Genomic DNA, 27,260 nt, shown 5'->3' on the forward strand with positions numbered 1-27,260 from the left:
AGGCGCCCAGCTTCTAGTATTCCGACCTGTTTGTACGTACCATAATTTGTTTGCTTTTGACAACACTAATCGCGGTCGTTTTATAGGAACAGAATTGTGAGCGCCAAGTGGCACACGGCTCTATAATTTTTGAAAGCTTAATTGTTTGTTGACCGCGAGGAGAAGAAGGAAGAACAAGAGCCCTGGCTTCGTTTAGTCGCGCTTAGTGTTGGTGTCGCGCTAGTTCGGTTGCAGTATGGAATTTACTAATTTTGGAAATGGGGCAGATAAAGAACGATTACGGCAAGAACTGAAGGCAGTTCATACGGAGCTGCTAAAAAATGTAAAGTAGTTTGCAAATGTTTAGTAAACGGATTAAATAAAATTAGTGATATAGTGCTAGCATCTAAATAGTCACAAAAACGTGTTTACAAATCAAAAGTAGTTAGTAGGAATAGCCACAAAAAGTGGCCCTGATGCAATGTTGGGCTTCTTTTTAAAAATCAGCTGCAGTTTTCTGCACTGAGGACGCTTTAAAAAACGGTGCTGGCCAATAGCTAGCTGAATTTGTGTTTTGTGTTTATATTTGCCACTATTTGCCCATTAGCCGCCCGCGGTGCTCGCAAGCATCCTGTCGGTAAATTCCGTTCCATTTCCTTGCCAGAGTTCGTTGCGCACTTCCAAATGGTATGGGTTGGGGGGCGTTAATGGTCATAGTCGAAATGCTTTTAGCGTTCCATTGCAGTAGGAAATTTCGAGTTGAGATTCCCTGAAATTAAAACCACTTCTATGATTGTGTCTCTTCCGGAACTACTCGTAATTTTCGAGTGCGACCCGTTAGCGATGAGTTGTGTGGTCGAAAAAGTGGACGTCACTATGCCGACCAATGCGAGAACAATACAACAGGCGAGCGTTTCATGATCCGCCGCATTTGTATGATTCGACGTTCTAGGGTTGTAGAGCCAGCGACACTACGATATTGAGCAGGAAGCTTCTAGCTTCATTACCGGGAAGAAGGTTGGGAAATGTTTGAGTGTACGGTGCATGGCAACTATTTGTCCTGGCTCAAATATTCAATTCCCGGTATCCACACTCAAAGGAGTTTGAGTGTAGCTCCTGTAAACACATCATAGCCTCCAAACAAGAGCTTATCATCATTTCCATCAAATCCTATTGATGAAACAAAAATGAAAACCACAACTGAGTTGCCGTGATCACTCAATCAAAAGTAGCTGGAAAAGCAATCATGTATTCGCTAATACGTAATGACAGATTGGCAATTAGTATTTCTTTGGTTCTAATCATAGTTTATGAAAGGTAGTGGAAAAAAAAGTAGATAGACAACACCCAAGTTATTTATCTACAGTGAAAGAGAATGATGAAAACGCACAGAAGTAGAAATACTCCGTTTGAAAAGTACGTATTCGGTTATCGTTTACGGAGGTCTCTGCGAGTAACTTAACCCGCGTTCGATATTTTATCTGCTGGATGGAGTTTTCTGTCACTTTTTTTGCTGCGATCGTTGAAATTTCTGAGAATGCGGTTATTTCCACAGCTTTATACAAAAAATCGCAAGGTCAACGTTTGTAAATGGTAAACTTTAAACAGCAGAGAAGATAAATTTTCTTAATCGTGAATTCTTTACTTACTTTAATCCCGAAAAATGAATTCAAATTTTCAGCAAAAACAACATGTGTTCATTGCGACGGCTATTCGCGTCCCTGATCATAATATGATGTACGAGATCTATATGCTAGACTCTTAAACTCGACTTACATTAAGTGCAATGCATTAAGTGACATCTAATTATGCGCATTACAAATAATTTTCATTTTCCATAATAGTACTTGTGTCCGGACAGCTGAGTGGTTAGAGCACAAGGCTGTCGTATGGAAAGTCGTGGTTCAAATCTCGCTGGCGGCAGTGGGATTTGTATCGTGATTTGAAGTCGAATACCAGTTGACTCAGCTGCGAATGGGTACCTGAGTCAAATCAGGGTAATAATCTTGGGCGAGCGCAATGCTGACCACATTGCCTCCTACAGTGTACTGTAGTGTACCGTAACGGGCTTAAATGAAGTGCTCTAACACACTTCAAGGCCCTAATCCAATATGGATTGTTGCGCCAACGATTATTATTATAATAGTACTTGTGGAGATACTTATTCCCTTCAGTGCCGGCGATCGTCTGCGATACCAGCATTTATTTAATGAGAGGCATAGCTAAGGTGATCATTCAATGATTATTAGTAAAATGACTTATTATGTCTTAATTGCGCCGCCATCAAATTCCGAACGAACTCAATTGTCATCGCAGCGAACCTCGCCGACATAGAACTTTGATTGTACATTGAAATCGCGAGCAGCATTTCGGACGAGTCGTCCATCGCCTAGCTCCTGTTCATTGTACTTCGAGCTTCAATCTAAAAGTTGAAGTTCTTCCCTGCTTGTCGTAAGAGGCGACTAAAAGGGATAGAAATTTGTGTGCCAACAACCTGCAAATTTTGAAATTACCGCACTGACCTCACGACTAGCACCTTTGATTATTGAAAACGGACCGTGCTTGCTTTCTGAAATATGCGCACCCTCCTCACCAACGGTGTGATGTCGCGTGCTGTATCAAGGTAAAATCTCGGAGGATTTTGATGTCCAAAGCGGAATCCGCCTGGGTTGCATCCTGCCACCGATATTATTTCTTGTTATCGGTGACGTTTTTCGTGCTGCCTTGTCCGGAGGTCGTGGAGAAATTCAATGGACGATGGCATATTTCCCCAAACACCTCGACTACGCTAATGATATTTGTTTGCTCTCTCACCGGGTAATGTACATTGGCAGAATGGCTCGGGATTTGGAAAGAGGCAAGTAGAGCTGGATTGAAGGTAAATAAATAGGAATGCGATTATCTCAACGCCAAGATCAAGTTGAAACTGTTCTATGCTAGTGTCCTTTCTGCGATGCTAAATTGGAGTAGCACATGGAAAGTGAATTCCACTGTTACTCAAAACCTCCAAGTCTCCGTCAACACCTGTCTGCGTTGTATCATCGGAGTAAGCATCTCAAACGAAGAACTTGGCAGGCGAACAGGCCCGGCACTCGTACGCATTGTGATCGGAAGTAGCAGTAGATAGGTCACACATTAAGGAGGGGTGACAATTGCATTGCGGGCTACGTCATGCAGTGGATTCCACCCTCCTAAGATGAACGACGAGAGGGTCGCCTCAAGGGCGCTTGGCGCAGAATGATAGAGGAGGTTTGCGCGCGTCTCAGGAATTCGTGGGGAGTTGAAGGGATCTTCAGGTAACTGCGAACGATGACTCGTAGATGCGGTTGGCGGGGTCCACTTGCTCCTTCGCAAACTGGACAAAAGCGCACGGAGCTTATACGAGCAAGGGCTGGCGAATTCTAGAGAATTACAATGTCTTGAGGCATTGCTAGCCTTCGCTGGCGGCAGGCTTCAGACTTTGACATCGATGCACGACAAAGCCAAGCCTTCAACACAACAACGACAGGCACTGCCAGCCTGCTCATTCAACTCAGGTGCAAAGGGAAATTGCTGCAAATTGCAGGGGTGAAGACAGGACTTACATTTGCACAAAACTACAGGAGATAGCCCCCGTCGAACTACTTAATCTGGTAAAACAACGTAAATTATGCCTTAACTGCCTATCAACAAAGCAAGCAAAGCAACGCCTGCTGTACCGCTGGGAGATGCAAACAGTGTGCTAAAAGGCACTATACGCTGCTCCACGATTGCTTTCCGACAACTACGGCCTCAGCGCTACCTGCATCCAGTTCTATCACTTAGAGCGCAAGTTCTTGTTTACCAACTCTCCAACCAGACCTGGGTAAGGATATTGCAGCCCATGCGACTAATCCAACTGACTACCATGTGCTATTAGCAACAGCAACTTTCCGTCAGATCGATCTCCTAATCGGCGCTGAATATTACGCTGCAATCCTCTCTGTAGGTCAAATCAAACTCGGCAACAATTTGCCGGTGCTTCAAAAGAAGCTACTCGGATGGGTCATCACTGGCAGGGTGGCAACCTCCGAAAATATGAAAGTGGATCAAGAGCCAGTATGTGCTATTCACATCGAAGAACAGTCCTTAAGCGAGCAACTAACAAAATTCTGGAAACTCGAGAAGTTCGACCATCAGCTACGCCCCTTCACGGCTGTCACGAGCAATTCTTACGGACCACGACACGAGATAATGAAGGGCTGTTCATAGTCCGCTTGCCATTCATTCGTCAAACATCAGAACTATAAGACTCTTTTGACATTAAGAGATTTACTTCTCTGAAAAGGAAACTGATCAAGTCGCCAGAAGTCAAATCTCAGTACACAGCCTTTATAGACGAATATATGGCAAAGGTTAACGTAAAGTAATCTTCGAAAGTGCCACTGTCACTAAACTACGCATGGGGTCAGGGAGATCGCTCAACGACATATTGGCCCAGCCATCCAATCGGAACTATTTTCCATTTTTCTTCGCTTTCGATTGCCTAAGTTCATATTTGTTGCCGACATCGAAAAGATGTATAGGCAAATTTGGATCCGCGATGATGTCCAACCCTTCGAAATCATCCTATGGGGAAACGATCCCTGCGAAAGCATCCGAGCTTATCAGCTACTAACAGTCACTTATGGTATGAAATCAGCATCATTTCAGGCAATTCGATGGCTTGAAAGTCTAAGTCAGGAAGGAGCCCGCACCTCCAAGCTCGGCTCTAAGGCCATCAAAAGGAATTTCTACATGGACAATGCCATGGCTGGCTCTCGACACCATGGATGAAGCAATCAAAACATAAAACCAACTAAAGAAGTTTCTGAACAAAGCACGCTTCAAATTACGGAAATGGTCTGGAAATCATCCTCAGCTACTCCAACGTTTCACTATGGAACATGTCACAGTTCCCTTGGATTTTGACCAAGACGGCGATCGACAATGTAACGCCTTGGACTTAGGATGGTCCCCAAACTTGTATGTTCTGCGTTCACGCCGCACCATCACAAAGCGAAGCTTTTGCTCAGACACAGCCCGTCTATTCGACCCTGTCATAGGCCCGGTTATCGTTCTTGCGAAAATATTCATAAAGGAACTAAAGAAAGAAGATCTTGACTAGCACGAGTCCCTCCCCAACATCTTCATCACGAATGGCTTGCCTTCAAAGAACAACTCAAGGTCCTCAACGATTTTAAATTTCCAAGGCATGTGCTCCCCAGCCAACTAGTAACCATGCAAATTCGCGCATTTTCCGACGCTCCTGAGAAGTCATATGGGGCAGCGATCTACATACGGTCCATAGACCAACGAGCTATAATAAGGGTGAGGTTATTGTGCGCCAAATCACACACATCCCTTAAACAAATGATACTGCCTAAACTCAAAAACTCCTGCCAAGCTTGCAACCGATTTAGTCGTCCGAGCCAAATCAGATATTGGCCTTAATGAGGCGGCGTCTTTTTTTGGACCCACTCGGAGATTGTCCTATCGTGGGTCAAAGCATCATCCTCATCATTACGCACCTTCGGAGCGACTAGGGTGGCCGCCATACAGGCTTACACAATAGCTCAGCAATGGCGCCACGTGGAGTCGAAACAAATTCCAGCTGACTTAATCTCACGTGGCATTAACCCGGCAAAATATCAGAGTGCAGCTTATGGTTTTATGGGCCAATTTTCTTACACGGAAAGGAGTCAGCATGACCAACAACTATGACACCGCAGGAAAGCTGCACCGGAGGAAAGCGAACGAAGTTTGTAGCTAGTATTGCTGAGCCAGCTCAACCACGCATACTGGACAATGTATGGTACGCCAACTCATATCGGCTGGTGAGAATAGTAGCTTCGGTTCATTCGAAATTGCCAAAGCATTCTGAAAAAGATGGTCCCGCGAGTACCTGAATGAACTGCAGCAACGCTATAAATGGAAACAAAGGCTGGATAACATCCTGGAAGGGTTGATGGTTTTACTAAAGGAAGACAACAGTCCCCCATTGCAATGGCCGTTATGCCGAATCATCAGGACATTCCCAGACGACGACAATCTTGTTAGGGTAGTTGAGGTCCGCACCGCCAAAGAGATTGTCAAGCGACCTGTCCATAGGGTTGCTTAGCTTCCCATTTAGTCCACGGTAGACATCACCGATTAAGAGGGAGCCAATTCAGGAGCACGCGAAGAGAAAATACCGGACCAAGAAACACAAAGAGCCACCGAGGATAAACCGAATCAACCACCACTGAAGAGACGAAAGGCCTGTTAGTGGACTAGCAGCTCCTGTGCTAACATGCCTTCTACTACCAATAGCCAAATCGTCTCCCGTGATTTTGACCCCATTTAACACAACCACATGCCTCTACTTTGATCCGCAGGGAATAATTCGTATCATCTCGAGCAATTGAGATTTAGTGGTATATTACAACATGCAGAGCTACAAACGAGTAATCTCGCTATTTGAGCAAGGATTACTCACCTTACGGCGACTATGGGACCTACTTAAGAATCAGGACACCTGCATGACCTTAATCAAACAATTTGAGTAAGACAAGAGCGGCAAACCGATTATTAACACCCGGATCAACTCGCTCAAGCGCTCATGCAAGTCATGAGGCATCTTGACCCATCCTTACGACTGTCGGCTAATCTGGAAAACGTGGTGGAAGTATACAAACTGCAAGCAACTGCCACCGAGAAACACATAATATTTAGAATACGGCTTCCGCTCCTGGTAACGGCCTATTCAGGATCATCCTAATTCGAATTTATATCAACGATACGGCATTCACTATTGTAACATCAACTTCGTTGCTGGCTATCAATTTACATGGAAGCGAGTATTGCCAACTTTCAACCGAGGAACTCTGTTGACAATGTATACCTGCAGAACTAGGTATTGGTTCCAGTCACACCAGGAACCGCGTTACATGGCGAAGCATTAATCAACGTGATCTGTGGCAATCAGTTTATCCAAATGACAATCAAAAGGACACGAGATTGTCGAGATCCAGGTGATCATCTGAAGCCCCGGCACCATCTTTCAGTGAACATCACTCCTACATGCTTTCGGCAACATCACGCACTTCATCTCGCACGAAATTGCCGATCAACTACGAAAAAGGCTCAAATGAGGAGAAACGAACTCTTTCTCTGCCTACTTCAAAGCAACCACAATCCACCACTACGCAACCGGATACGTTAGTTTAGGATTCTTCGGGGTCCTTTTAATCGCAGGCATCATTGTATGGTGCAAGGTTAGGCCAGTGCTGGATCAGCCCCAGCGAGAACACCAGTTAGATGCACCCGAATTTTCAGTGTCTGTAACATAGACTAAGATGTAATAAAACTGTAATATTTTATACGCACGCCTTCAAGGACAGTATTAGTTTATTTGAACATGCGTTCAACACCGGGGAGAATGTTCAAAACGAATCGCTTTCATTCTATTTGCACATTCCAAACGCGTGCGAAAATTCGTATTCATATTTTGCACGCGTTTGGAATGCATCTATTTATCGTAACACGATATTCGACAGCATCTGAATGAAATGTGTCTGTAAACCGTCCCAATTGGTTCACATTCACAATTCACACGACACATACGACCACTCATATTTTTAGTGTTAGCGATTCTAGCAATATTTGATTTCTTGGCAGGGTAGTTTCCCTGTCTGTCGTACGAACCGCAACTCTACATTTTTTGTGGGAATTTCTTTTATACAAATTCCGTAAAAACGGTGAGGGGGCGCGCGATAATAAAAGCGTCCATGTAATTTCGAATTGAGTGAGTACATAATAGACTTTTGGATAGAAGCGAAATTTCGAAGCTCCAAGCGAAATTTTCTTATTCCCTCCTGTTTTGGTGTTACACCGAAAACACAACCATCGCTTTCGGTTTCTTGATGTTGCACTGAGGAAACACAACAGTTACTATTGTAGCTTCTTGGCATTGCTCCGAAAAAACATTCTTCTGGTAGCGGTGAACTCACCGCTCCCTTGCCCCGGCAAAAACACATGATGAAAATACTACAATGTCTATCAAGATCTTATGGCTTAGACAAGGCAAAATGGGCCAAATCTGAAATTGCATTTTGTGAAAAATCCTGACGTCCTAGACATTTCGTGATGTCATTTTCGTTTTCAGTTTATCATTTACACATTTTTTAAGATAATATTCATCATATAACCTTGACCCTGCGATTTTTCCTGTAAATTTGTGGAAACAAACCGCATTCTCAGAAATTTACAACATTTACAGGCATGTAGATAGATAACTTCTGTGCCGTGGTCCATCTCTTTTTTCTCACTACATTCCATAATTGTATACGCAAAACATTACGTGACACTGCCTCATGCCGCATTTACGATGCGCATAATCAGATGTCAGTTAACGTATTGCACTTGCACGTGCGTCGGATCCTCGGAATCGATTTTTTTTTACACCAATTGTATTTAGATATAGTGTAGAATATATGAACAAAGTGATTTTTTGATATTCGGTATCGTTCGGAAATTATAGTGTTAAACACGTAATAAATCACATGCCAGATTTATGTCGATCGCCGTAATAAAGCGTGTATTTGTCGGTCCGAATGACGTTCGAATGACTTCGCTAAAAGAACAAGAATTGAAGCCAAGATTTTAAACGTGTTTCTTAAAGAAACCAAAGATTTATGGATTAGGTATAGCAGATTAATGGTCAGTTAAGATCTTATGGCTAAAAATCACATTCTATTTTTTAAATGCGTTTTTCTCGAAACTGCATATTGAAAATCTGCTGCCACCGTAGCCCAAAATCTATCCAACGAAATTCTTTGAAATTTTCAGGACTTCAGAACATATTTCTACGGTCCGCAAACTAGGATAATTGCGATTTATTCAGTAGTTTTTTTTTTTTAATTCATTAAAAAGCCTTGGAAAAACACCAAAATTCACAAAAAAAGTTTCAACAAGGCAGCAAAAATTTATCTTTCAATATTTTTTAATAATCCTAGTTTGCAGACTGTAGTTAAGTCTGCACGTTAAAATGCGGTTTACTTTTTTTCTTTAAGATGTTCGCAGTGCCTTCTAGCGTGGCAGCAGAAAAACAAAAAAAAATGTGTATAATCAACTTGAAACAGGAGATAGATAATGATAAATTTGATTAGTTGCTAGTGGTAAGAAATAGACGGGAGGAATCCTGGGTTAAAATTTTGATAAGGAACGAATTAAAAATGGACAAAAGCACCGGATTGTCGTCACAAAACCGCTTTTCAGTGTTGGGCAGGTCATTGATCCCGTGGGGGACGATAGGGAATAAGCGGCCAAAAAAAGGTACCACTGATTATGTTTACTGATCTCCAACGAGAGACAATATTATTGGGCGTATCCTCATGCTTCAAGACATTGCAAATTACGAGAAGGTAATGGCGTACCTCTCGGCTAAAAATGTAAAATTATTCACATATCAACGTCCCGAACTGTGATCTATTAAAATATTGCTGTCAGGATTGCATGATATGCCCTACGAGCAATTAAAAAACATCTAAAGGTTAAGTTGAAAATTGCCTGTTTGGAGGTGAAAAAAAAAAATTAATCGTGAGGACGGAACCCTAGATAAACTCTTTAGAGCGCGTAAAGCTATCATGCACATACTGGTCCAATGGAACTTTGACTTAAACAAAAGGCGTGGCCCCACCCAGCGTAGAAGATGCAATATGTATGGACATGGTTCCTCCCATTGACATCTCACCATTAAATGTATGATCTGGAGCGGGGAGCACCACTACACCCGGTGCGAGGTAAGCGATAAAGAGCCTGAACGCATTAAATCTTCAAATTGTGGCCAACAACCAGGATTACAAACAATGGAGTGATTATATAAAAATAAAGCAGAAACTTGCGCGATCGAGCAGGCGGCAAAAGCTTCCTGCAACAACTCAAAATATTCTTCCATATTTTTTTCAAACTAAAAGACAGACTTATATATTATGCTCATGCCAACAAACAAACATTGCCAATTACGAAATACTGTATTCTATATGCATTCACATAAATTGATCGTACACATATTTCTCATTTACTTCGTGCATAAAAGTATACATATGTGCATACATATAAAGTACGTATATTGAATACCGCTTGTTCAATGTACAAATATTAAACCAAAATTGTCGGCCGATTTTGATTACATCCCAAATATATGCTTGAAAAAACTACCAAAAAAAGCAGGCGTTTATTTAATGCGCATTTTCAATGCATGTGTGGCGCAGGAAGGTTAACAACAAACGGACAGATGACGCCGCCGGCATTCTCCGTGGCATATTCGAACTCGCCACGAGAGGGGAAAATCACTGGTGAATAATCCGTTTTGTCGAGGCAACGGGTCCGAGAAAAAATCGTTCTCTTACACCTCGACCAGCAGCATGCTCGGACGTTTGCGTTTTGTATAGAAATGTAAAAAGTTTGTCTTTAAAAAAATAAAAGTAATTTATTTTGTTGAAAAAAAGGAAGTGTTCGCTCACTGTGTATGGAGTGAAGAAGAAACATAAAAGTCGCTCACTGTGTACGGAGCAAAAATTAAACATAAAAGTGATGAAGTCTCTCTGGCTGCTACGACTTCCGGAGGGCACCCAGGCGGTCCTCGCGTGCGTCTCCGGTTATTTGGAAGCGCTGACAGCTGCGGCCCATAAGTTACACGTCCCACGTTAGCGGCCGTTCAGCAGCTTTCAAATTAAGTTGGCGAGCTGAAGCGCAACGTGGCCACTTTTGTGGCCAGCATGGCGGAGATGAGGGCGACGCTGGACGCTCAGCGTTTGGGCGGCAGGTCGCGAGCTCGCTCGCGGTCTACTGTCCGAAAAGGGCGATCGGGTAGCAGATCATCGGGACAACCTACGAACCGAAGCATTTGTTGGTACCATCGCAGATAAAGCTACCAGATGTACGCTCGCGTGTATGTTCGCGCCTACCACAAAAAACTAGGTCCGCGGGGGGTCCTGGCGACGGCCACCCAGAACACAGCGCCACGTCGCCTAACAATTTATGACCCCCTCAGCAAGCGAAGTTATCTTGTAGATACTGGTGCGGAGGTTTCGGTTCTTCCCGTACTCCGCCACCATCGGCTTTACCCGCAACCCTTAAAACTTGCGTCAGCAAACCCCTCTTGAATTAATATCTACGGGTACAGGCAAGTGAACGTGAGTCTTGGCTTGCATAGGACGTTCCCGTGGCGATTCATCCTGGTGGATGTCAGCTTCCCCATTTTAGGCGCAGACTTCTTGTATCACTATGGGTTGCTGGTGGACTTGCAGAACAAGTCCCTTATAGATCCTACGGCCAGTCTTAATTCGTCGGCCCAAATGGCATCTCGTCTGTCTGGCTGTCGTCCGGACAGCTGAGTGGTTAGAGGGCAAGGCTGTCGTACGGAAGGTCGCGGTTCAAATCTCACTGGTGGCAGTGGAATTTGTATCGTGATTTGACGTCGGATACCAGTCGACTCAGCTGTGAATGAGTACCTGAGTCAAATCAGGGTAATAATCTCGGGCGAGCGCAATACTGACCACATTGCCTCCTAGTGTACCGTTACGGTCTTGAATGAAGTGCTCTAACACACTTCAAGGCCCTGATCCAACATGGATTGTTGCGCCAACGATTATTATAAATGGCATCTCACCCAAACAACAATCTCTCCGTACTTTTGGAGGACGTTACCGACTATCGTGTTCGGGCACTCCTCCAAAAGTTCAGCCAGATTACTACCGAATGTAGTCTCTCTAAACCAGTGAAGCACAATGTGCAGCACCACATTAACACCACTGGTTCCCCGATCTTCTCGAAGGTGCGTCCTCTACCACCCCAGAATTTGGCTTTTGCGCGGAAGGAATTTGAGCAACCTGTTCAACAGGGTATCTGCAGACCTTCAAACAGCTGTTGGTCTTCCCCACTACATATGGTCCCTAAGCCAAAAGTGTGGGGATTATAGAAGACTAAACGCACAGAATGTTCCAGACCGATATACAATTCCGCTCATCCACGACTTCGTCCATTATCTCGCAAACTGCCGCATCTTTTCGAGCTTGGATTCAGCCAAGGCATATCACCAAATCTCTGTAGCTCCCGAAGACAATCCCAAGGCGGCAATATGCACACCCTTTAGACTCTTCGATTTCACGAGGATGATTTTCGGGTTGTGCAACGCGGCGTAAACCTTTCAAAGGTTCATTCACTCGATCTTGCGAAACCTCGACTTCTGTTTCGTGTATTTGGATGATGTTTTGGTCGATTCTTCCACTGAGTCTGAGCATTTAGCCCATCTCGAGTGCATTTTTCAACGTCTCCTTGAGGGCGGTTTAGTGCTAAACGTTGAGAAATGCAAGTTCCTTCCATTTCCCCTGACGGAATACAGCCTGATCCAGACAAGGTGCAAGCAATCACAATCTTCCCGCGTCCGAAAACCGTGAAGGAGTTGAGGAGGTTCTTGGACATGCTAAACTTCTATCGTCGTTTCCTGCCCAAGGCCGCCCAACACCAGTCCGTTTTGAACCCGTACTTGTCTGGCCCCAAAACAAAAGACACACGAGAGATTGTGTGGTCTGATGAGGCTGTCTGCGCGTTTGATAAATCCTGACATCTGGCTGACGCTACACTCTTGGCATTTCCTCTACAAGATGCACCCCTAGCCGTTTTGGTTGATGCCTCTGACATCGCAGTGGGTGCTGCTCTTCACAAAAAGGTGAATAAAATCTGGCAGCCGTTGAGCTTTTTCTCTAAACAGTTGAACCCCGCTCAACGGAACTACAGCACCTACGATCGAGAACTGCTCGCCGCGTACTTGAGCATTAAATATTTCCGCTTCTCCCTAGAAGGCAGGCCGTTCACAGTGTTCACGGACCATAAGCCTCTCACGTATGCTATGAAACAAAAGCCCGACAAAGCGTCCCCTTCGACACCTAAGCACGTGTCCGGCAAGGACAACATAGTTGCTGACGCTTTGTCACATGTGTCCTAAGTAAACATCCCCGCCTCACTCGACTTCTCGGCTATCGCCAAAGCGCAGGAGGATGACGCAGTACTTCAGAGGCTCAAACCCAACCCCAAATACAAGTTTCGGGAGTTGCCCATCTTCGGCTCGAACTTCTCTGCTGCGAAGGCTCGGGAAAGGGACCCCGGCCAACTTTCGCAAGGAAGTGTTTCACACGGTTCACGACTTAGCGCATCCAGGCATCAGGACAACAAATCGTCTAGTCACCGAAAGAAGTATTTTTCCATGAATAAGAACGTTAACTCCTGGGCCAGAAAGTGCATCGCATGCCAAAAGTGTAAGGTTACCAGGCATGTAAGAAAGGAAGTGGGCTCATTCCCCTGCACTACCAAGCGATTCCGCACTATACACCTCGACATCGTAGGCCCTTTGCGAGGCTTGCACGGTTTCACGTATTGCCTTACAATCATCGACAGGTTTACGCGGTGGCCTGAGGCAACACCTCTGAAGGATATTACGGCGCAACTTTGTGCCGAAGCCCTCTGTCGCGAGTGGATCCCTCGCTTTGGCGTCCCTGCAGTGATCATCATGACCAGGGAATGCAATTTGAGTCCACCCTTTTCTCGGAGTTAGGCCAACTCCAGAGTTTCAAACGCCAGCGGACTACTGCATACCACCCGCAATCCAATGGGATGCTAGAACGTTAGCACCGGACGCTGAAAGCCGCCATTATGGCACACGACGATCCGTCCTGGACTCATGTCTCGCCTCTCGGCCTACGGACAACCCGCCGAGAGGAATTTGCTACCAGCCCCGCGGAGCTGGTATACGGGGAGAACCCAAGGCTCCCTAGTGATCTGGTCTTCGACAAGAGATCGGGTCTCACGGAGTCGGGGTTGGTGCGTCTGCTGAGGGACAATCTCCGACGCATCAAAGCGCCACCACCCACTCGACACGCGTCCATATCCGCTTATTCGCCCAAGGAACTGGACAAACGTACACGCACGTGCTTATCAGGACGGATGCCGTCCGGAAGCCGCTGCAGCCTCCATATGAGGGCCCGTACCGCGTTCTCGAGAGGGGAGAACATTTCTTCCAGCTCGAGATCGGTGGTCACAAAAAGGCGGTCTCTTTGTCCAGGCTGAAACCCGTGTGCGCCCCGAAGCAGCGTCGTGTCCGCTTTGTGGATTAACGGCGAACGAAGTTCCGGGATCCGTCGCCGAAACCCCCTAGGTTTCGTCTGGGGGCGGAGTGATGTGGCGCGGCAGGATCTGCAGCATTCGAAATTTATTTCGAATGTTGCGGATGCGGACGGATAGATGGCGCGGGACTCTCCACTCACTCATTTTCTGAACGCACCGGGGGAGTGGAGAATTAGCGGTGGAAAAATGCCGTTGGTTGGGACAGTAAGGACCGCATGGAAATAAGTCGGTCTCTTCTGTTTCCAACCGCGGCGGCGTAAACACCTAAATAAAAAGTGATTTTTGCGATTGTTTATAATACTTTGCCTACTTAGTGATAGATTTTAATCAATCATTTTAGCTGATATAAGTGTTACTATCAATTCGATTATAACAATTGACTTTTGTGACATTTGAATCTCGACCTTTTGCTTTAACCATTGAGCCATCCGCCCTTCAACTTGAGACAGTTACTCTCCTAAGCAAAACGTTTTTGTGTGGCATAGTAAACATAAATGTATGTCAAGATATCGTAACGAGAAGTAATTTTGGAGTCGAGATACAACAATACCAAATCATCCAATCTTCTGCACAAAGACACTACCCTCTTTAGCCAAGGTCGACTTAATTGAGGTGAAGTTAAAAGAAATAACAAAAAAAATTTATGAGTGAATCATAGTCATTGACAAACCTCTACTAGCATCTTTTAATAATTAGTTGATAATCATGTAGTAGGTTAGGGTAGGATAAGGTCTAAATTTAAAAGGTTTTTATTTGCCATTTTCCTCTATTAATAACTAATATTAATATCTATGTTTGTATATTCAGAAAACACAAAAATGGTGCCAGCAGGCTAAGTCTATACTTATAAGATGTATAGTCAAAAATGGCTGACTCTTAGATTCTTTCTATTACTGTTATTAAAATTGTACATATAAATTATTGGGAATAAATTATCTATATGATGTAGGAGTTGCCATATGCTTAACTCTACGTCGGCTTACATTAATACTGCATTTACGATGCGCTTAATGAAGTGTCACTTAACGTAAGACGGTGTGACGTAATGTTTTAGGTATACCATTTACGATTGCCGTAAGAACATAAAGTGACAGTGTTTCTTTGACTCAAATCATAGTTTATGAAAGGTAGTCAAAAATAGAGATGGGGAATGACATTGCAATTGCCTACCTACTATATTTGTCTACGTAGTTTACAGTAATAGAAACATTCCGTTTGAAAAGTACGTTTTCAATTATCCTTTACGAATGGTTCGGCGAGTAATTGAAATTGCGTTTGTTATTTGCTCGATGGAGAGTTTTCTGTCGCCTTTTTGCTGCGTCCGTTGAAAATTCTTGGAAAATTTCAGAGATTACGGTTCGCTTCCACAACTTTATATGTTCTTACGCCAATCGTAAATGGTAACGTAAAATCTTACATGATACCGTCTTACGGTAATTGACACTTCATTATGCGCATCGTAAATGCGGCATTAATGTAAGACGACATTGTTCATAACATAAAATACAGGAAGATGTATACGCTAATTGCATAAACTTCATGATTATGTCCAATGCCATGAGTTTGTACGTGGACAGACGACCTGCGTGGAGATTTTATGTTATTAAAATCATACAAGTGATCTGTTAAGAGTGCTTAAAATCAGTGGTTTTCGTATTATTTTTTTAGTTATTTTTTGCTCCACCTGGGGAAATGTCCTGTAGGTTGTAACGGCTACACGACATTTCCCCAGGTGGAGCAAATAACTACAAATACAAACAACTTTATAATATCTTAGTATCAAAAACCAATGTATAAAATGATGATGGTATTTAACAAACTGTAGGAGAGTCATAAGCACCTAGAAATTGCAGACGAGATATCAGGTTGTCCACAAAGTTTTCGCACAAATATTAATGTGACAATTAAAAAGCAATTAGCAGACAAACCAAAACAGCAGGTACAACATGTGATATCCCAATGGAAAGGTCAGAGTCCTAACTATAAAATGCATGGTAAATTATCCTTGAAGGATTAGTGTTGTGAAGGATATTCAAGGATAAACATGGAATTCGACAAAGTACATTTTCGTCATTGCATTTTGTACGAGTTTCAAATGGGGACGAAGGTGCCGAAGGCGATTGAAAATTTGTCGAAGGTATTCGGTGAAGGAAAGGTAAAGCGCAGGACAGTTTACGATTGGTTCGAAAAGTTCTACAGCGGAGACGTGACACTTGAAGATGAACCTCGCTCAGGAAGACCCTATACGATTGACGACGATATCCTGCGCAACAAACTGGAAGCGAATCCTTTTCTTTCGACACGTGTGCTTGCAGAGGATCTCGGTGTATCAAAATCAGGAGTAGCAGTAGCCATTACGCGTCTTGGATATGTTTTGAAGAGCACAAAGTGGGTACCGCACGAACTGACTGAGCGAAATCTGGCCGATAGAGTGAGAATTTGCTCCGCTAACCTTTTCCGGAACGAAAACGACCCTTTTTTGAATCGATTGGTAACTGGCGATGAGAAATGGATTGTGTACGAAAACGTAGCGAAGAAACGAGCCTACACTCATCGAGATCAACCGGGTCCATCGGTAGCAAAGCCGTCTATTCATCAGCAGAAGCGAATGCTCAGTATATGGTGGGACGTTCGTGGCCCCATACACTACGAGCTTTTGGGACCAAACGAGACCATTACCGCCGATAAGTACTGCGAGCAGCTCGACAGATTAAACACCCAGCTACGTTCGAAACGACCAGCATTGGTCAACAGGCGAAATATTGTCTTTCATCATGATAACGCCCGGCCGCATACATCTTTAACTACTCAGCGAAAATTGAGTGAGCTTGGCTGGGAAGTTTTGAGTCATCCTGCGTATAGTCCCGACCTTGCTCCTTCTGATTACCATTTGTTCAGGTCCCTCCAACATTTTCTGGATGGTAAAAAAATGACTTCTGAAGCTGACCTCCAAAGTGCACTTCGCACGTACTTTGAGGGGAAGGGGGAAGAGTTTTATAGAGGGGGGATTTTGAAGTTGCCCGATAGATGGAGGGAAGTTGTACCTAATGGAGGCAATTATATATTAGATTAAATAATTAAAGGTTTTTATAAACTTATCTGCTGAATTCTGTCTTTGATTTGTGCGAAAACTTTGTGGACAACCTGATACAATACATCAGAGTTATGACAGAAAAAGTTGAAAACCTCTAGCGAGTCCTATTCATGGAAAACCTCGAAGGTAAGGATCTGCAACATAATATGCGAAGCATATTTTACTGTAAAGATGAGGTCACTAGATTTTACAATTTAAACAACATCGACCCAATGTCTCGCATGAAACTTATGACATTCACTTTACTCCGGTTTTCGAGGTTATCTCAGGATACGTTTTAGTGTCCAGATTGAGAGATGATGAATATTGAGAAATGGCAGTCGCCTTTTGCAACGGTATCACCTTTAGGAAACTCAATTTTAACACTGAACATGAAATACTGGTTGCAGGAACACTAAATCTTAAACTTAACAACTGGTCAACAGAATAACCACGATTGTAGCGTCTCAGTTGAAAAGATGCTTAGGTTTAGCTAAGTCTTCATCGCATCATGTGGCTTACACTCTTGCAGGCGAACCCCCACATAGGTTCAGAAAGGGGCTATTGGCCTCTAAGGAGCTGATAAGGCTCAGAAGATCTGCTCCCTGCTCCTATAATTTGGTCATAGACAATCTCATAGCTAAAAATGGTCCTATAAAAACGTTCAGCAAGCCTTTAATAACTTCAAAATCTATGAGGAGGAAAGAAGAGTGGAAAAACTGCTGGCCTGGAGCGGGTCAGGGCAGGGAAGGAATGGGAACTGAAAGTTAAAGCTGGCTACAGGATGCAAGTAATGAATGGGTTAAAAATGCCACCCAAATGGCAAACGAAAGATAAAAAAAGAAGAGCAGCAATAATGAAAACATTCCCCAAAAGCCTGCACTGAAAAGCAAGGCATGAGGCATGCCATTATCTGGCAAATAACTGACGTAATAGCAATTCTAACTTCGAGGAGATAAGAAGACTCTGGTGCCCAGCTAAAAGCCAAATTATGTTGAACAAGACGGCCCCCTCAGCAGCAAAAGAAGCTCTTATCATAGAAAGCACTATGGTTTCATTCTTTGCAGCTGAGAATGCAGAATAAAATCAAGAAGGACTGGCAAAATACCAGGCAACGTTGAAATGAAAAAGCACAGATTTCGCGGCAGTGTTTCTGTAATTATGTTCATCTCAACAAATAGTGTAGCAATTATAAAAACTTTCAAAAGACTATTCAAATCACAGCAAACCCTTCCTTCGGAAGATTGACAAAACCAACAATGACAATTGTCTAAATTATGGTGTGCAGGAAATAATGGAACACCTTATTTTTAAGTGTAAGAGGCACGGTGTGGCTAGGAACAAATTTAGTTGGAAAGAATTTTTCAACTCCCTAAGAGTGTTTTTAAAAGAAGGAAACCAACTTCAGATTGAGGAGTTTGATCAGCTTCCTAAAAGAATCAAGCTTTAGACTATGCGTCTCTCATGTTCTATTTCATATTTCTTTTACTTTGCTTTTTGTGAGAAAATGAGAATATCGCAAGCCACAAGGCATTTCCTATCGCAAAATACCACTCCTAGCCCTATTCCACCCATTCCTTATATCCCCTTTTTCATCTTCCCGGTACAATCAATGTAAATGAGTAAAGCAAAATAGCACATACGGTGTTCAAATAACACAAATCACTTAACTCTGCGACTTATCACAATAATTAATAGAAGCTGATCTTCTTCTTTTTCTCCAGCCTTTGTCCCGTTCACAAGCGGGGTCGGCTCGTCGTGATCGGTTTCGCCCAGTTGGCTCTATCGAATGCCTGATCTGGGTGCAATCTTGAGGCTTTTAAATCCCCATCCAATGTATCAAGTTGTTGTTTTGGCCTGTCTTTTGGTCGTTTACTATCGACTCGATGTTCAGACCAATCTTGGCAAGTGAATTCACGTTAGCACGAATTGCGTGACCATACCATCGAAGACGCCTCTCTCGCAATTTTTTCACGATTGGTGCAACCCCTTAACAATCGCGGATATCCTCATTTCGGATGTAATCAAAACTTGTCACGCCAATGCAACATCTTCGTCTCCATTACCGTAAGACGCCGTTCATTGTCTTTTATATTTGGCGAATACTCAGAATCATAGAGGGATACAGGACGGATGACATTGCGGTAAATTTTAAATTTGAGACGTTCGTTGACACGTCGATCACAAAGGCAAAGTAGCAAATAATATAAAATCTAGAACAAGTATATTACTTGGTTATATTAACCACAATCATATAAAAATCACCATATACCTGTGTCCAAACTTATAACAATCTCCAACACAATTGTGCCTGCAAGTGTTGGCACAAAATGTATTGAAACGTACGTGGCTTATCTAACTTAACACGAGCCTGGCAACAAGGGATCCGGTGCCCAAAAACCGAGTGAAAGCTGACACAGGCCGAATACTTGCCCAAATCTCGTTTCGGACCAGAGAACTTAGCTCTCTCTGTTAGGGTGCCGGAACGTCATGGGACAACTATTTGAGTTGCGAGTGCCAATAATTGACATTTGCATTAATCCTGTCGCTTCCATTCATAAAAATTGAATTTAAACCGGATGTATGTGCACTCTTTGTGGCATTTATTAGGTTGTTGCATATGAAATCGCTGATTTGGCAATCAAGTGAAATTTGGTGTGAATTCGCTGTATCAAACCACCACCAGATGGCGTTGTTCATCATCATCAACGGGGCAACAACCGGTATCCGGTCTAGGCCTGCCTTAATAAGGAACTCCAGACATCCCGGTTTTGCGCCGAGGTCCACCAATTCGATATCCCTAAAAGCTGTCTGGCGTCCTGACCTACGCCATCGCTCCATTTTAGGCAGGGTCTGCCTCGTCTTCTGTTTCTACCATAGATATTGCCATTATAGACTTTCCGGGTGGGATCATCCTCATCCATACGGATTAAGTGACCCGCCCACCGTAACCTATTGAGTCGGATTTTATCCACAACCGGACGGTCTTGGTATCGCTCATAGATTTCGTCATTGTGTAGGCTACGGAATCGTCCATTATCATGTAGGCGGCCAAAAATTCTTCGGAGGATTATTTTCTCGAACGCGGCCAAGAGTTCGCAATTCTTCTTGCTAAGAACCCAAGTCTCCGAGGAATACATGAGGACTGGCAAGATCATAGTCTTGTACAGTAAGAGCTTTGACCCGGTGGTGAGACGTTTCGAGCGGAACAGCTCAACCGCAACAACCGTGCGCGGATTTCATCATCGTAGCTGTTATCGGTTGTGATTTTCGACCCTAGATAGGAGAAATTGTCAACGGTCTCAAAGTTGTATTCTCCTATCCTTATTCTTCCTGTTTGACCAGTGCGGTTTGATGTTGTTGGTTGGTTGGTTTTCGATGCTGACATTGCCACCATATACTTTGTCTTGCCTTCATTGATATGCAGCCCAAGATCTCGCGCCGCCTGCTCGATCTGGATGAAGGCAGTTTGTATGTCTCGGGTGGTTCTTCCCATGATGTCAATATCGTCAGCATAGGCCAGTAGTTGGGTGGACTGAATGAGGATCGTACCTCTTGCATTTACCTCAGTATCACGGATCACTTTCTCGAGGGCCAGATTAAAGAGGACGCATGATAGGGCATCCCCTTGTCGTAAACCGTTGTTGATGTCGAATGGTCTTGAGGGTGATCCTGCTGCTTTTATCTGGCCTCGCACATTGATAAGGGTCAGCCTAGTCAGTCTCATCAATTCCGTCGGGATACCAAATTTTCTCATGGCCGTGTACAGTTTTACCCTGGCTATGCTATCATAGGCGGCTTTAAAAGTTGGCACTGTTGGTGTCGGATAATGAAGTATAAATACTCCTACATTTAATCAAGGAGTCATTTCAGTTTTGACCATCGTTATGATAACAGTGAATAAAAAGGAAAAACGGATGGAAAAGAGCCAAGAACGTAGTATACTTTTTCTGTATGACTATTCAGCTCAACCGCAACAACCGTGCGCGGATTTCATCATCGTAGCTGTTATCGGTTGTGATTTTCGACCCTAGATAGGAGAAATTGTCAACGGTCTCAAAGTTGTATTCTCCTATCCTTATTCTTCCTGTTTGACCAGTGCGGTTTGATGTTGTTGGTTGGTTGGTTTTCGATGCTGACATTGCCACCATATACTTTGTCTTGCCTTCATTGATATGCAGCCCAAGATCTCGCGCCGCCTGCTCGATCTGGATGAAGGCAGTTTGTATGTCTCGGGTGGTTCTTCCCATGATGTCAATATCGTCAGCATAGGCCAGTAGTTGGGTGGACTGAATGAGGATCGTACCTCTTGCATTTACCTCAGTATCACGGATCACTTTCTCGAGGGCCAGGTTAAAGAGGACGCATGATAGGGCATCCCCTTGTCGTAAACCGTTGTTGATGTCGAATGGTCTTGAGGGTGATCCTGCTGCTTTTATCTGGCCTCGCACATTGATAAGGGTCAGCCTAGTCAGTCTCATCAATTTCGTCGGGATACCAAATTTTCTCATGGCCGTGTACAGTTTTACCCTGGCTATGCTATCATAGGCGGCTTTAAAAGTTGGCGCTGTTGGTGTCGGATAATGAAGTATAAATACTCCTACATTTAATCAAGGAGTCATTTCAGTTTTGACCATCGTTATGATAACAGTGAATAAAAAGGAAAAACGGATGGAAAAGAGCCAAGAACGTAGTATACTTTTTCTGTATGAGTTCAAACTCGGTGACAAAGCAGCGGAGGCAACCAAGAACATTAACAGCGCATTTGGAGCAGATACAGTAAGCGAACGATTCACACGGTGGTTTGAAAAATGCCGGCCAGGTGACATAAACCTTTAAAGTGAGCCACGTGGACATCCAGGACCATCGATTGATAACGATGAGCTGCGTTTGCTAATTGAATCCAACACACGTCAGGCTGTGAGAGACATTGCAGAGAAACTGGGAGTACACTATTCGACAGTTTCCCGGCACTTGCAACAACTTCGTAAGGTGAAAAACCTCGACAAAGGGGTTCCGCAAGTCCTTACGGAGCAAAACATGGCGCTTCGAATAGAAATTTACAGTTTTTTACTTCCCCGCAACAGAAGCGATCCCTTTTTGCAAGAATAGTGACATGTGATGAGTGGATATTATACGACAATCGCCGCCGATCAACACAATGGCTAGATCTGATGAGCCACCGAAGCATATACCGAAACCGACCGGCCATGTGATGAAAAATGGATATTATACGACAATCGCCGCCTATCAACACAATGGCTAGATGTTGATGAGCGACCGAAGCATATGCCGAAACCGAGCCTCCATCCGAAGAAGGAAATGGTGACTGTTTGGTGGTCTACAGCTGGAGTTATCCACTATTCTTTCTTGACACCTGAAGAAACGATAAATGCACAGAAATACTGTGCCAAACTCGAGGAAATGCACCAAAAGTTGAGTAGAGATTAGTCAAGAGAGATGATGTGATACTCCTTCACGGCAATGCATGACCTCATGAATCCAGAACAACGGTTCAAAAGTTGAACGAATTGCAGTATGAGACTCTGCCTCATCCACCATATTCACCGGACCTTTCGCCAACCGACCACCACTTGTTTAATGATTTGAATCATTTTTCGGCGGAATAACAATTGAGGAATGAAGAGGTCATCAAAATTGCCTTCGACGAGTTTATCAACACCTGAAAATTGGACTTCTACGAAACTGGCATACATGCTTTTTTATTTTGCTGGGAGAGGTGTTTTTAATCGACTGTCACCTATTTTGATTAATTAAATAACTTTTTGTACGCTTTACAGTCGTTTTAAATTTTAGTACCAAATCGGCCATTTCATGTGCAACAACCTAGTAATTGTATGGTTTTCATAACATAAAATATGTACACAAGTCGATTGTCTGCGCACAAAATCAAGGCATTGCACATAGCGTTCAATTGGTGTATACATCTTATATTTTATGTTATGTAAATCATAAAATTAAATGCCACTAAGAGTGCACATATCTAGTTAGTTAAAAAAATATTTTAAGCAATAGTCCGAATTAGAAAGTGATATTGCCCCTTAATTCCAGGCGCTTCAGTTTATTAAGGTTTTGTGTGAAACAGTGAGACAGTGTCTGTCTGTCTGTCACACCCGATTTATTCGGAGACGGCTAGGCCGATTGTCATGAAAGTTGGTGAGAGGATGTAATCTGGTGTGCCCTTTACATGCAGTAAATGGCGCCATTTTATGTTAAGTTTAAGGGGGGTTCTCCATACATGTAAATGAAGGGTGCAAATTTTTTTTCACAAAATGTTGCCATGTGGGGTATCAAATGAAAAGTCTTAATACTTTTCAAAACTGGTTCAATATTTGATACTGGGTGAAACATAGGGGAGTGAGGGCTCTAAATATGACCCCCAAAAAGTGTAACAGGTCTCGTTCTCTCTCACCTATCCAACCAAAAAATCTGAAAAAATCACAGTGGTTCATCTCTACGAAATCTAGGCCTCAAATTATATGCGGTTCCGATATCTGCACAAATAAAGTTAATAATAGTATATTTCCACATTTTAGAAATTTACCCGGCACCCCCCTTATCTTCATCCCAGAAGTACAAGTGGCATGCGTCTAATGAAGAAGATAATGCACAATTTGGTCAAGTTTGAAAAAAATCCAACTATTATTAACAAAGTTGTAAGGGGTAAAACTTTACTATTTTTTGTGAATCTCGTTTACTCTACAACCTGCATGACGTCATCATCACATATCAATTTGTCAATACCCCAATGAAATGAGTTCTTATGAATGGGGTCGGAAAGAATTATTTTGTTTTAGTTTGTTAGTTATTTGTATATGAATATCAATTACTCCAACCAGACATGTGTTTATGTAGGTATATAATATATGTGTGCTAACGAACTTTGCGGATAGTCGATCAATTTATATACGTGCATATATGTGTACAGTATTGGGAAATAGGCAGTTTGTTTGTTTAGGGTGAGCGTAATATCTGTGGCTGTAATATGTACGTATGTCTCGTAGTTTGGAAAAATATGAAGCAATATGTTGGATTTGTAGCTATATACGGATAGAAAAATATACGTTGAAATTTCTTACATAAGATGAACACAAAACCTCTATACTCGAAGCGCGAGCTTCCCGTACTCCGACCAGTTTTTGTTTAAATAAGAGAATGTAATAGTATGCGTAGAATCACATATCATACAAAATAAAGAAGTTCAGTTTAAAACTGAACAACGTATTTCAAAACTAACAACTGAATATTAATTCTTGGTCTATGTGTCTGTAATAAAATGTTCTGAAATATTTATTTTTCATGACATTTAAAGGCTCAAAAGAGTGCCGAAATTCGCGTCACTCACGAAGTGTCAAACAAACTACGCGGCGACAACATTTGGATGCATCCTTCAGTCGAAAAAAATATCTCAGATTTTGGCAACACTACTGCTTCAGAAGAACGAAAAGAAACGAAAAAAAAATCGAAGGAAAAGAAAAAGAGAAAATCTAAGAAACACAGGAAGCCGGCAAAAAAAGAAAAGACTCAAACAAGTTTAAGTAGCGTTAAAGATAAAAGAAAGCAAAAACGAAAGAAATGCAACCATAATGAAAGCTATACCAGTTCTGGCGAGAGCGATAGCACTGATGAATGGGTTGAAAAACCAATATATGAAAGCCAGAAAAGTGAGAAAATTTTGATCCGAGATGACTGGATGACAGAGTGTGTCCCGTTGAAAACCTTCTCAAAAGAACTTATTCAAAAGAAAAAATCGACGGAAGAATCATACGATCCATCGACAAGCTATAAGGAAGGGAACCGCTACTGGAAAAATGGCGGCAATGGGCTGCCACCATTTAAAGAATTTTGTGATAACGACGCCACCTACCAAAACCCATATCCCTCGACAAGTTCATTAAATTGGGCGCCACGGGGAAATTGGCGTAAAAAAACAAATATTACTGAAACGGCCTTCGATGCTGGAAATTTAAGTGACATTAATGGTATTGATATTCACATCTCAAAGTCTGATCAGGCACAAAATGAGAAATCACCAATAATGAAAGATAAACAAAAAAGTATGGAAACAGCTTTAAGTCTTTTAACTGATCAACAAATGAATGAACTAGGTGCGAAAATTGTTAAAGCAGAAATTATGGGTAACATAAAAGAAGCTAATGAGCTAACTGAAAAGCTCGCGAAAGCTCGAGAAATGCGGAAGAAGAATATAACATCAAACGTTCTAGAACTAACTAAGGATAGAATCGACAGCTCAACAAAAGATGAGGGCGATGATGATCATGTATTACTAACTACAACTGATATTAGGGGCAATACGCGACCTTTGCTCGATTATCGCCCAGGATTTTCTAAATCATATGACAGAAATGAAACAAGTTGCTACGAGAAATCTGGATCTCTCAACGATGAAAGTCACTATGATATAAGGAAAATGGTAAGTAGAAAATAATTTTCATTTCAGGAAAGTAATAATATAATTTTCCAATTTTTTAATAGTTTGAGCGTGAAAAGATTGAAAGTGGGGAACATATGGATGCTCAATTCACTAAAATTGTTGGAAAATACAAGAATTTGGGAGGAAGCTATTCGGATGTATTCACTGATATGATGCCGGAGAAAATATCAGATTACAGTGGAAATAACAAAGAAGAAAACCAGGCAATTCGTGAACACGAACGCTTTACCCGAATGCTAGAAATTTGTGACCGTTGTTTTGATTCGCCTAAAATGGAGAAGAATTTGATTGTATTCTCCGGATCAACTGTATATCTGTCTTTACCATGGCATAAAGGTTTACAATCAGGTCATTGTCTGATTTCTCCTCTCCAACATATTCCATGCTCCACACAACTTGATGAAGATACTTGGTCTGAAATCAACGATATTCGAAAAGCATTAACTCAAATGTTCCATGCTCGTTCACAGGATGTTGTATTTTTTGAAACAGCTCGATATCTTAATAGACGACCACATATGGTAATACATTGCGTTCCCAGCAAACAATTTGATATGGCGCCATTCTATTTTAAAAAAGGGATTCAAGAATCTGAACAAATGTGGTCAATGAATAAACAACTAATTTCATTAAAAGAAATGGACGTGAGGAGAGCCGTTCCAAAAGGGCTACCTTACTTCTGGGTGCATTTCGGTGTATCGTTTGGATTTGCTCATGTTATAGAAGATCAGGAGCGTTTCTCCAAACATTTTGCAGAGGTTCGATTAAATTAGAAATTTGGTGGAAAACATTTAATACTTTCGATTTTTAGGAGATCATAGGAGGGTTGTTGAAGTTGGACCCAAGGACCTGGCGTAAGCCCAAAGAAGACCACAACGTGATACCTAAGGTGAAACAGTTTGTTGAATGGTGGCAAAAATTCGATTGCACCAGGCAGTAGACAAGACTTAAAAAGAATGAAAAAAATAAAAAGGCATTCGTGTTTAGTTGTTTATATTACTATCTTCTCTTTCGCATTTGGCATCGTATCATCGGAACGCTGTCCATCTCTTCTCTCGGCCGTAAAGTTGGTCCGGGTGAAGTCGAGATGTTTTCAAGTCACTGTCTAGTCTGCTTTTGATTATCTTTTTTTCGTTTCCCACCGACTTGGTTAGGATGGTTAGGCAAATCTTAGCTGAAAACGTTTTTGCAATTTCTTCACGTTGGGAATCTGTCCGTTTTGTTTATCTTTTATTCACACATCATGTGCACAACGGTCGTAATAGCACATGGTGCACCGCCTAATACCACGGACTCACTGCGTGACGTTCGTGCCATAACGACGCAACCCCAGGGTAAATTGTTTAAACATTACCGAACATTACATGCAATCTTCTGACATAGAGACTACGTTCGATTACACGAGCCCAAAGATCGGACAACTCTTCCAGCGTAGTTTCATGAAACCAGTAAGTAAAGCAGAGCCATCACCATTGCACATCTTATTCCCACTTGAAACATCCGATACTCGAGGACCTATCTGCGAAATTTAGAAATGGTCAGCATAAGGAATACTACCAACTATACCCAAAG

At 42.7% G+C, this 27,260-nt stretch overlaps 1 protein-coding gene across 2 annotated transcripts; it reads left to right on the top strand.

Annotated features, from left to right (window-relative positions):
• Nucleotides 1–135: 135 nt before the first annotated feature.
• On the top strand, nucleotides 136–26,682 carry LOC119654837 (CWF19-like protein 2 homolog). Of its 2 annotated transcripts, XM_038060412.1 has the most exons (5): nucleotides 136–322; nucleotides 24,546–25,572; nucleotides 25,606–25,667; nucleotides 25,730–26,446; nucleotides 26,500–26,682. In XM_038060412.1, the coding sequence occupies exons 1-5, from the start codon at nucleotides 236–238 to the stop codon at nucleotides 26,626–26,628; spliced, it is 2,022 nt and encodes a 673-aa protein (XP_037916340.1). In that variant the 5' UTR covers nucleotides 136–235; the 3' UTR covers nucleotides 26,629–26,682. The 2 variants fall into 2 exon arrangements, with proteins under 2 accessions (XP_037916340.1, XP_037916339.1); XM_038060411.1 differs by having other exon boundaries at nucleotides 24,546–25,667.
• The last annotated feature ends 578 nt before the right edge of the window (nucleotides 26,683–27,260 follow it).

This window comes from Hermetia illucens, chromosome 4 (genome assembly GCF_905115235.1).
Source record: "Hermetia illucens chromosome 4, iHerIll2.2.curated.20191125, whole genome shotgun sequence".
Taxonomy (NCBI): domain Eukaryota; kingdom Metazoa; phylum Arthropoda; class Insecta; order Diptera; family Stratiomyidae; genus Hermetia; species Hermetia illucens.

Bases quoted from the DNA above. Each gene is read 5' to 3' on its own strand.
- LOC119654837 (XM_038060411.1), top strand. From the start codon at position 236: ATGGAATTTACTAATTTTGGAAATGGGGCAGATAAAGAACGATTACGG. The intron at 25,668-25,729 runs GTAAGTAGAAAA...ATTTTTTAATAG, and splicing joins ACTATGATATAAGGAAAATG to TTTGAGCGTGAAAAGATTGA. The intron at 26,447-26,499 runs GTTCGATTAAAT...TTCGATTTTTAG, and splicing joins TCTCCAAACATTTTGCAGAG to GAGATCATAGGAGGGTTGTT.